At 40.6% G+C, this 12,103-nt stretch overlaps 1 protein-coding gene across 2 annotated transcripts; it reads left to right on the top strand.

The window, feature by feature from the left end:
• Nucleotides 1-355: 355 nt before the first annotated feature.
• RB195_015918 (uncharacterized protein) lies at nt 356-10,651 on the top strand (the record flags this gene model as incomplete). Of its 2 annotated transcripts, none has more annotated exons than XM_013437151.2 (9): nt 356-556; nt 4,730-4,861; nt 4,938-5,099; nt 6,234-6,443; nt 8,108-8,168; nt 8,307-8,412; nt 8,498-8,564; nt 9,611-9,681; nt 10,492-10,651. In XM_013437151.2, 9 exons carry the CDS (start codon nt 356-358, stop codon nt 10,649-10,651), a joined length of 1,170 nt encoding a protein of 389 aa, XP_013292605.2. The 2 variants fall into 2 exon arrangements, with proteins under 2 accessions (XP_013292605.2, XP_064062737.1); XM_064206856.1 differs by having other exon boundaries at nt 437-556.
• Nucleotides 10,652-12,103: the final 1,452 nt, after the last annotated feature.

The following is a 12,103-nucleotide window of genomic DNA, read 5'->3' as shown; positions in this document are numbered from 1 at the left end:
CTTTTTTCCTCTGAGAATACTTTTTCGGAATTTGCGCCGTAGCGTTGCCCTAAAATTATTAGTGTCGGCAGCGATTTTAATTTTTTTTGACACTTTTCTACTTCATCGCTTTGTTGTTTTCATTATTTTTATGTTACTCATAACTGACTTATCACATTGTGCCCTATGGATTCATCTTGTCGTCGATTGAAAAAAGAAAATTTATTTATTTAAAAAAATCAGGTTTTAAATACTGTTCCAACTGATTTTAAAACAGTCCGTTTTTTTATTCTACTCAAATTTTTCGGTGAATTATTTCCTCAAATTCATCACAATCATCGCAACTAATAGAATCCTTTTTTCTAGACAATCCTAAATGCTTTCCATACTAATATGGATGGCGTCTGCGTTACTAGCGTATTTTCTGCTGAAACGTCTAATCCTCGAACATTTCTATATGGACTATGTCGGGAAATATGTGTTCATCACCGGTTGCGATAGTGGTTTTGGACGATTGTTGACGTTGAAATTGTTGAAAATGGGTGTGAATGTGTTTGCCGGCTGTTATACAGAGCAGGTGAGTATTTTATCCTGAAATTTGAACTGATATTCTCATTTTTAAAATGATTTATGATGTTTGAACTATTGTTACATTATTATGATGCATATTGTTACATTAGTTGACTTTTGGTTTCCGGACACGGCCGGGAAAGTATCAAAGTATGAAAGAAATTATTCTTTGAATGATCCATCGATGTTTCATTTTGATTCATCGCCCTGTCATCGTTAACCGCACAGTTGTTGCATTTTCTTGAGACCATAACTCATTCAATTTTCAATTCGACGAGAATTTTTATGAATTTCTTTGTTCTTTGCTCAGATAAGAAAGAAATCAATGAAATTGAAATGAAATTGTCAATGTGATTTATAGTTCTCCAGGAAAAAACAGGGTCAGTTGTGTAAATTACGAATACGTACGTGACCATGCTCAATTTTTCCTGATCGTACTGAAAAATGGCGTGGGAAACGGCCATTCGAGTTCAAATTTCCCTACGAAGCACCCAACGCGACACCGTTATGATTTCTCCAACGTTCTATTCAAGTAAAGCCAAATAATTGACTGGTGAGGTAATTGAATCGCGCGTTGAAAGGAGGAGTTATAAGTGAAAACGGAGTGGCTTGTAGGAAAAAACGTACGAAAAGCCATTTCCCACGTGGTTTTTCAGGACGATTAGGAGGAATTTTGAGCTTAGTCACGTACATACTCGTAATTTACACCACTAACCCTATTTATCCTGGAGAATTCACAACATCGGCTGCCTTTGCACTGCTGCCGTTTCCAGAAAAATAGGCACTTTAAAAAAAATAATCTGACGTTCTTCATGTCAAATGCACCGCCTCAATTCTGGTTAATTAGCGATTTGATACGAGTTGACGGTAATGAAATCTGAAATATAAAAAAAATTGAAAGTAACTGTTGAGTCCTCTTTTAATGAGAACTGGATTTTGTTTTTTTGCGAGTGCCTCTGTTCTTCTACCTCTTAGGTTGTTATTGAGTAGTTAACTGGCATCATTATCCAGCTTATGGTCATCTTCGGAGGGTTTAAATTAGTTGAAGGTTTTGAAGTTTGTATGTATTTCTAACCCAACCAAACCCGTAGGTTTGTCCAATTTTTAATTTTCAATCAATACTTATGAGATCCTTTACTTTACTTGAATCAAATGAAAAAAAAAAATCGAAAAAAGAGGAATTGGACTTCATTTGCCGTTCTAACCAATGACCGATTACTATCAGAAGGATTCCTACAGCCATATCAACGACTGTTGAAAGATCAGCCCAGGATTTCGTGTAATTTGACTGGATAAATGTGAGATTTTTCAAAACTACCTAGTTTCAGGTGTTTGAAAATGACAGGGATGATTTGCCAGTATAACACTGGAATTTTTCTTACACTTTGTAATCCGTACTATACTTTAGTGTATTTTGTAGTAAAGTTTTTTTTTTAAATAAAATAAATAAACGACCACGGAAGCAGTGATACCGTTTGTGGGCATATTTTTTATTTTGTGACTCGAAACGATTTTCTCACGTCATTTTTTTTTCTTTTCCAGCTTTTCGCATTTTTCATCATCGTGCATTTTTTAAATGTTTCAAACGCTTAGAACCATTTCCAATCTGTAGCTGAGGTTCAAGCAACAAATAAAATTTGAGAAATATCGCGCAACTCTCCATGGTAGATTCTTTTATACGCAGACACGCGGATGCGGAACGTCGCATAAAGATTCCTGTAGGTTTTAACCCCGAATTTAGTTCCAGTATCGGACGACAATTTTTTCTTTTTACTGGGTGATAATCAATGAGTTGGTTGTAGTTGTCAGAAATTGATAGCGGTTCTTTAAAGGCAGCATACCACAAATTTGGGGTGGAACGGATTTCAGGTGAAGTATCCGTATACGGGGTTGTAGATTATGAAGAGGGGGGGATTCCCCCCCTTTTTTCCCCATTTCCGGAAAAAAAAGGTAAAAAAAAGGGGGGGGGAAAAAAGGCGCACCCAACAAAAAAAAAAAAAAAAAATAGCGCAGCCTATTGTTTTCGCAATTAATAACAAATGGACGGAATCTCCATAATCTACGATAACGTATATATGGAATGCCTATGAACAATACCTAAATACTTTTACCTGAAAAAATTGTTCAACTAAAAACTACAAAAATTAAGGTGGAGTATTCGTATACGGGGTCGTAGATTATGGAGAGGATGGTGGTTCCGCTCATTCTCCCTGAATCACTGCAAGCAGCCGCCCCTGAATGCTCTTTTGTACGATGCATTCCATTGCAGCGCGCCACTGTTGCACATGTAGCGTCCTTTACTGGCCTATCGGGGCAGTCCGAGTGGATTTTCGACGAATCTCAGGGTGGAGGCGGCGCAAGGGGTGGAGCGTTTCAATAGATGGCCTCGTACAAAACAGCATTCTGAAGGCGGCTGTTTGCAGTGATTCAGGGAGAGATGAGCGGAACCACCCCCGTCTCCATAATCTACGACCCCGTACACGGATACTCCACCTGAAATCAGCACCACCTCAGATTCGTGGTATGCTGCCTTTAAAACAGGAATCCATATCTATATCGACATATCGATTTTTTCGCCTCAGTTCATCAGTCAGGAATGGTAGCCAGGTTTCACGTGAGCTGTGGTTTAGAAAGGAAAGATCATAGATTATTTTGACACGGAGAGGATCAGGAAGGACTCAGCTCAGAAGCCATTTCTACAATATGGGTGCATTTATCCAGCCGATTGGACCAAAGATTTCGAACAATCTACTTCCGAAGTAGATCTATGGATAAATAGGTGGATGAAGCTGGATTAGTCCAAACTTTTTTTTGGATCAGTGCAAAGAACAAAAAAAGTGTTCCAAGTATAAAGCGTTTTAATAGCAGGCCAGTGAGAAAAAACTGGAGGCTTTCAGGATGGGAAACACGAAAAAGGAGAGCCAGAAAAAAAGAAACGGAGAGGAATGCTTGCTTCTTTCCTCTAGAACAGAAACTAATGCAGTTTTAGATTTCCAGCTGTTCTCTTTCGTATTCTCTTTTTTTCCTCAATAACAAAATAACTGCGTAGCTCGGATAGCAGCGGATAAATGGAAATTCATTATCCAAGTTTCCAAAAAAAAAAAACTATGATGCATTCTTTTTTTGGGTGGAAGGCCGCGGAACTACTTCACCATGTTTTTCGCGCCTTATTCAGGTCAACGATCGACCTTGCCGAAACGAAACATAATTAAGATGGATCCAAAAACATCTACCTTGAACATCTACACGAATGAAAGATCACACTGAATTAGTTGCTGGATGGTTGGGAATGGTTCATAATTTGTTAGGATGGTTCATAATTTGTGCTCATAATTTGTTAGAAATGAGGAATTGTTACGGGTACGAGGAAATATGTCGAAGACTAGCGATCTGGCCTCAAATCGGCGATCTTTGTGCTGTGTTTCGTTCCATTGTCGCGTGTCTGCGTTAGGGGTGTCCACCGTAGGTCCTAGAACTGAGAACTTGCGCTGTCACTGAAGCAAAAAAAGCTAATTAACTTTGCATGCAGCTTGGGAATTTGCGGTACTAAAATGCAATGTGTTTTGTATTTTCTTTGCGCTGTCACTGAAGCAAAAAAAAAAACGCGTTTCTTTTGAGTATGAAAAAAAAGAAAAAAAATCATGTATGGATAAGAAAACACGATCACGAACCGCAAGATTTTGCATTTTCGCAATATTGTTACACAAATCTCTTTTCTCTGTTGAAATCGAGTGGTGTCTGAACTAACATACATACGTTATATCTGCTAAAAACAAAAAATGAATATTTTTAACATATTTTGTATTGTTTTTTACATATTTTAAACAGACGCATGTATGTACGTACTAAGGAGCAGATTTCCAAGGATGACACAAAGTACATAAATGAATCTGGTTAAATTGAATAAAGTAAATTCAAAAGTGAATTTAAATTATTGAAGTAAATTTAAAAAAGATTTTAAAATTCTAAAAATTTTAAATAAATTTTAGCTTAAAAATTTTAAATTTTAAAAAGAATCGTGAAAAAAGTGTCACCACAATATTATGCACAACTCCTTCTTGATATCTCTTTTCATTTAGAATCGAATAAGAAGGTTTTGATTGATTTGTTTGAGCTGTAAAAATAAGGATAATGACGAGTTGTTTAGACTGAAAATACTGAAAGGTTCTGTTTTTTTTAGGGCCTTGAAAGCCTAATCGAACAAGGTCGTAGATTCGGTGCTGGACAATTACATACTGTTCGAATTGATGTTAAAAAAGATGAAAGTGTGAGGGAAGCGTTCATCAAAGTGGAAAAAATTCTCAATGATCAGGTTAGTAGTAGGAGATGGCTGCTGGCTGGCGTTCCCGTAATCCACGTGATTGCCACGAGAAAAAGAAAACATTTAGAATGCTCAACTTCACGGCATAGTGAACAATGCTGGAGTGTTTACCACATTTGGTCCGGATGATTGGTGTTCAACGGATGAATATCTGTCATCGTTGAATGTAAATACGCTTGGTGCCGTACGTGTTTGCCATAATTTTCTACCGTTGGTGAAGCAGAGTAAGGTGATTTGTCAAAACATCTTGGTTTTCAGCTTTTTTTTTTCTATTGCGTGAATAATGAAGTTGGAATTTATTATTTTAATTTTCAAAGTTTACGACAATTTTTAAAATTTTTGAAACATTTCCTACTGTTTGTGTTTTTTCTACTTTTGAAAAGAAATTTTACTCGTTTTTTCTTTCGAAAGAATGGAGTTAATGTGAATATCACGAAATTGACGATGTTGGGGTCTCTGTGGATAAATGTATAGTAAATTACAAGTATGTGAATGACCTCACTCAATCTTCCCCCCTCCCCTAATCTTCCTGGAAAAGTGTTTTTATTCCCACCAGGTACGTGAGTGTGGTGGCATTCACGCCGGTAATCAACTCGGGTTTTTTTTTGCCATAGTTTTTTTCATTTTTCATTTTTTTTTCATCAAAATCGTCAATCTCATGATGTGCTCACTTTAACTGGTTGTAATAAGAACATTAACGGGTTCCTCTTTAAAGACGGAAATAATCCATGCAGTATTTCATTTGACGCAAGCGCTGCTGTCGTTTATAGTTATATTTATGTGAGCGGCCGCATCTCGTTCGTTATAGGTCGCTTAGGAAAATGAAGGAACTACTCAAAAAAATTCAATCCCCCTAAAATCCCGTAAATGAGTCCGCTTGACAAACTGAGCGCGATCGGTATCATTATCACTATCAGTAAATTGTTTAACTTAAATGTTTTTGTTATAATAATTTGTAATTAGAAATTTGAAAAAAAAACTCGTTAGGAAACCACTTTCAGAGAAAAAGACGGTGTTACAGAAAAACTTGCGTCTTTTCGCAAAAAATAAAAGCGGACTTACGGGTTACCAGATAATTTGTTCTCTCAAGGTTACTTAGCTGGTTGTTTTTGGTCTATTACAGTTAACTTCAGGAGGTTCGTATTTTTGTATTTGTTGTCACCTTTCTAGCATTTGTGATGAGCAAAAATTTAAATTTATTAAAAATCAATTTTGATTAGTGAAGTTCGACACTAACCAATGCCGGATCAAATCTGTCAACATTTTTTGAGCTCTTTCTTTTCTGAGCAATTTTATCTCTGAAAATAAGATTCAACATAACATCAGAACAACAACTGGAAAAAAACATCCTATTATTTATTAGGGCCGAGTTGTAACGATGGGTTCGACCGCTGGACGTCTCCACGGTCTCTATGTAGGACCATATGTTACTGCTAAATTTGCTGTGGAAGCTTACATGGATTGCCTTCGACTGGAGATGCGACCATTTGGCGTGTCAGTTCACATTTTGGAACCGGGAGCATTCAAGACCGAATTACTAAGCGAAGATGCGCAACACAGCCGTGTGAATAAGGTATATTTTGGTACAGTTTCTCATTAACTCAGCGATTGTAGCTCATTAGATAGCGGTGAATTTTTGAATAGTTATTTGTTTTCAAAACCTAGAAAAATACTCCCTGAGTGATTTCTTGCACTGCTGCTGACGTATCACATTTAAAATCATGTGTTTCCTGGAAATAAGTCCCAAAAAAATGGTGATAGTCTTTAAAGTAGCACTTATTATAGCATATATGAGATAGACCATATAGACGGGTCAAAACGGCATGAACCACGGTGCAGTTGCGTAAGCGGCTGCGCTCGAAGCGGCGTGGTGGAGGTAGCGGTTGGAATCGAGATGGCACCATCGTGAAGTCAAAAAGGGGTGCGAAGAAAAGAAGAGAGATCAAGAACAGGAAGAGGGCGAAACCAGAAGAGGACCTGATGATCGGTACAGTTGCGTAAGCGGTCGCGCTCGAAGCGGTACGGTGGAACAGGCGATTGGGAGCGGAGTGGGACCATCGCTAGATTCACCCGAGCTGCAGAAATGAACGGTGGACGTCTGACCGCACCGCTTCGAGTTACGACCGCTTACGCAACTGCACCGTGCTTCATCTCCTTTTGACTCTATTATAACTTGCACTATTATGTGTGAAGTTACCCAGATACTTGAAAAAGGTGCTGTTGTCCAGCCAGTAGCACACGGTCAGAGCCCATCAGAAAATGGTCAAACAGCTAGAGCGAGCTAGATTTTATTTCGTCCTCTTCCCAAATAAATGATTGCTTGCGGGAGGGGGATTGTGATTTACAACAGAACATAAGAAGGGTGAAGTAAAGATCGGTGGTCTGTTTTACCACCACCTTTGCTTTAATAATAATGAACTGTTATGGCATCAAACATCGAATACGAAGGGAAAGGATTCTTTGCTAACAACGCTCCGTTTCGAACTGCTTGACATTGCCGACCGGAAGGCATCAGAGTCGCTCGATGTGGATAAGCAGTTCACTAGAACACCAAGTCTTGCGAAAGGACGGCGACGAATGGATGGTTCCTTACATCGAGAATCGAGGGCAGAGCTTCAAGAACGACAAGCTCGACTGAGGTCGATCGCGTCAAGCGATAACGTCAGCTCGTCAATTAGAGTGAAAAAAGGTTGAAAAAATAGCAGTAAAATGTAGAAATCAGCCTTACAGCACATGTATAGAATTGGTGAGCCGAAAATGTCCAAGTACTTGTCGTTAACCACAGTAGGTAAATCCTTCTGCCTTCAAGAATCTTCTTGTCATGTCCTTGAAAGTACTCGAATGACATTTTTATAGTTAGGACTTTTCTCACTTTTCACCGAAGGCTGTATGTAGTTGGTACCAAAGGTGTTCAGCCGGGTCAGAGCGATAGAGACTAACGAGCACTGCGTGTATACGTATCGCATCAGGTTGAATAAACACTTTCGACGGCGACTGTACTAACGGCTGCGGGACAACAGGTACCGGGGAAAATTGGATCTGGTCGCAGCGCCGCGCGTCTCTCGCCGCGACCACCTTCTGCCCTTCCCTCCTTGCCCCTGGACTTTTCGCCGTGCGCGACGTTCGCGTCGCGATAGAGCAATGAGAATTGGGAGGGGTTAGCGCAAAAAAAGTGTTATTTAAGCAATAATTCATTATTTTTTCAATTGTTGTAGGTACCATGCTAGCTCTTTTCAGATATGGGGAAAACTACCGATGTCGGTAAAAAATGAGTATGGCGAACAATTCAAGGAGAACTGTAAGTTGATTAACGCTCGAATAGTTCCTTTCATCTCCCCTTCCATAGAAACAGCTTTTGGGTATGAAAATAGCACTACAGTTATGAAGTCTTCACAATAGCTTCATCTTTTTAGTTTTAGAACTTTTTATTTTTTAGTTAAAATTGCTTGGCAAACTGGTGTGAATCTTGTGGCAAATCCGAATCTTAATTGGGTGGTTGATAGTTACGTTCATGCTTTGTTTTCATTGTGGCCAAGACTGAGGTGGGAGGAAATGTCATATTTTAATTATGGTTTTGCATTTGCTTTTCATGACTACCACAGAACATTTAATAACTTCTTAATTTAGGTATGCTGCAGGCTGGGACGCAATATTTTGCTTTATTCCTCTAAGTGTGCTTCCTACGTGGATACAGGTTAGCGAACCTTTCGTACTGCAAAGTTAAAGGTAGCGTACCACGAAATAAATGATCTTGGGATCACCAATGATGACACAAATGATGACAGGGCATTGACACTACATTAATTGTCCATTCGCTCGCAGACGCCGCACATATGCCTGCTATACGTACCTCGCACGTTTTGAGGTGCCTCGTAGGGAAATTTGACCGATATGGCCATTTATAAAGCATTATGAGGAATACAGCGCCCTCGCGCCAATATTCGTGCACTCCACTGGGTAAGCTGGAGATGTGGTTGCAGATTCCAGAATCGGGGATAGTTCCGTCCATCTCTCCTTAATCGTTCTTTAAAAAAACGGCGTCAAAGACTCCGCTTTTCACGACGATTCCAGTTGCAACGCTCCATGTTTGTACACGCGCCACATCCAGCTGCGCAGCGGTCGAAAGCCAGTGAGTTCTCCTCGACTGCCTATTCAAATGAAACCAATGAATAGGTCGCTGAGGAGACCAGAACGTCTACATACAGGAGCGTTCCAATGTTCGTCGTAGGAATTAAAGTGGTTCCTACGCCGTTTTTTTAGGACGATTAGGAAAGGGTGAGCAGGCAATCCCTAATCCCGCAGGTGTACAACCCTATCTTTTATTTTTCTTCCGTGAATTCCCTAACCACGTTCAGATTTGTGTTATGCTGCCTTTAAGGGTTTTGTGTGAATAGAATGTGTGAATGGATACTACAATAATCGAAATAGCCTAGGAAAGGGAAAATGGGAAAGGTTGTTTGGGAGCAGTTGCCTCGTCAGCGCTGCGAGCTGTAGAGCTCGTATAAGGACACCAGAAGGCAGATTAGTGGGTTTACCAATTAGAACGAGTGATCCTGTTGGTCTGGTGGGGAGGATGGCTCTTTCACAGCGAACTCTTTCCGCAGAAATTACTCGTGAGAGACGTAGGGGATCCCGCTGAACGCGTTAACTTTTATCTTCCAAAAGATCTTATTCATCACCTACAGCATAAGTCTGCAGAGATAGAGACTGTAATGAAAGTTACTGACGGTTTATTTGTAGGATACGATTCTACACTTCATGTACTCAATGCAACCTGGTCCTCCGTTAAATCCAGCATCATTGACAAAGAAGTAAGTTAGACAATGGGCTACAAATTCGCCAAATCATTTCCGATCCTCACTTGAACACGATATATGGATAAAATGTACTTGGGAGGAAGAGGGAGAGGGTGTAGGCACACAGTGGTGCTCTTATTTCTCGAAACAACTAATTTAAATCAATCGGGGCCCCAGGGCCTAAACATTAGTCCATGACATGTAAGTTCAACTTACTAAAAGAAAAAATTAAAGCCATCACCCCACGAATCTGAGACGGATTTCAGGTGGAGTATTCGTATACGGCATGGTAGATTGTGGAGAGGAGGGTGATTCCGTCCATTTCTTCCTGATTGCCGTAAAAAACGGCTCGGAAGATGCGGCATGCACAAGGCTGGCGCGCTCAAATCGAACTCGTTGTAGAAAGTAGCGCGCCGGAACGGTCGAAGCCGTATCTTCCGGGTCGTTTTTTACTAGAATTAAGAAGAAATGAACGGAATCACACTCCTCTCCGTAATCTACTATCTCGTATACGAATACTCCACCTGAAATCCGTACCACCTCGGATTCGTGGGGTGATGCCGTTAAGTTAGTGCGTCGAGAAATGAAGGCACCACTGAGTGCCCTCCTCCCAACTACATTTTCCCCCGATATACATCATTCCATTGCGAGTATGAAAATGGGAAATCGGAATCTGAATCTTGGAATTGGAAATATTTTACTTCTTTAGTTTTTTTATCTGATATATGTTGTGAGTGCAGCAGGAATGAATGGTAAACGTAAAAACACACAAACTTCTCAGTTATATTATCATTCACCTGAACTTCAACTTCTTTTTTTTTGCAGAGAGAGTCTCCCATTGATGGGAAAGTTGTCGCCGGTTTTCGGCAAAGCTGGTCACCTCAGTGTACTGTCCGTGATTGTTGGAACTCTATACGCACGATCGCTGTGCCCTTTTGTGACCGCACGAGATTCTCAACGTGGAAATGACACAATGACGGAATGAAGGAATCAAGGAAAGTAGCAGTTATAGAATCCCGTCGCCGACACTTATAGTACAGGCGGGTCAAAACGACTTGGAGCTCGGTGCGGTTGCATAAGCAGTTGTACTAGAAACGGAGCGGTGGAGCGTAGCGGTTGGGATCCAGAAGTGACTCCGCTAGCGACCACTCATCGACTCAGTTCAGGCAAAGCTAACGATGGTCCCACATCGAATGTCAATTGCCAGTTCCATCGTGCCGCTTCGAGTGTGGCCGCTTACGTAACTGTACTTCAGGTCGTTTCGCCCAAATCATACCTTTCGCGAACATAGTCGAGTCAAAACGACATTAAGCACAGTGCATTTGCGTATGCGCTCGAAACGGCGCGGTAGAGGCGGCAGTTGGAACTGAGGTGGGAACATCGGAAAATGCAGTGGAGGGTGGCGCCGGCAAAGGTTCCAGCACGGTCCTAACCGCTACGCTCCACCGCACCGCCTCGAGAGAAGCCGCGTACGCAGTTGCACCGTGCCTCATGTCGTTCTGACCCAACTATACGTCGCGTCCGCTACATATTTCTTCAGCCTCTCATCTCCTCCCTCCTGTTCCTACTCTAGGTATAGAAAGGTAGGAACTTAGAGTACCTAAGTACCCAGAGTATTCTGGGTCTCCTAGGTCCCTACCTTTCTTTTCCTTGTGCCTCTCTTCAATTCCACATCAGCTTAGCATAAACGTCGTTGCCTACACCTTTATTTTTGTAAAATAGACAATTTCTGGGTAGTAGGAGATTAGATGAATCGTACGCCCTTCCCATAGCATATTTGGTGTATTTTCCTTTAGTTTTCTTTTTTGTCACAACTATTTGATAAGTATTAATTGCCATTGTTCAATGTGCAGTACGATGAGCTTTATAAATATCTATTCTACGTAGATTTTATTTTGGTTTTTTTTTCAACTGGCTAGTCAGTGTAATTGTGAAATCCTTTGTACGAATTGTTATCGTAACGTTGTCGCCAATTTCTCGTTCGAGACAAACTTCACTTATCATTCCGGAATTGGCGAAATTTTCTGAAAATAACTTTTCAGTATGAATAAACTGTCGTTTTTCTTGTGGATAAATATGGACTAAAGCAGGTGGAGTAAGGTCGATATTTGAAGTAGGTACATGTTCCATGTGGGTCAGAATGTGCTGCACATAGGTTTTTCTTTAACCTTCCTTGATTATTCGATTCATGTAAGAACGATCCAGACCTCAATACCTTGCAAAGAATACTTCAATAGATGAGTAATTTTAGAAGCAATTTCCATTCCGCTCATCTCTCCCTAAATCACTGCAAACAGCCGGCCCTTGAATGATGTTTTGTACAATGCCTTCTATTGCAGCGTGCCACCCTTGCACGCGTAGCTTCCCTTACTGGCCTATCGGGGCAGTCCGAATTGATTTTCGACGAATCGCAAGGTGGAGGCGGTGCAAGGGGTGG

This window comes from Necator americanus, chromosome V (assembly GCF_031761385.1).
Source record: "Necator americanus strain Aroian chromosome V, whole genome shotgun sequence".
Classification (NCBI taxonomy): domain Eukaryota; kingdom Metazoa; phylum Nematoda; class Chromadorea; order Rhabditida; family Ancylostomatidae; genus Necator; species Necator americanus.
Note: the sequence above shows the minus strand (reverse complement) of the source record. Positions and strands in the feature narration are given on the sequence as shown.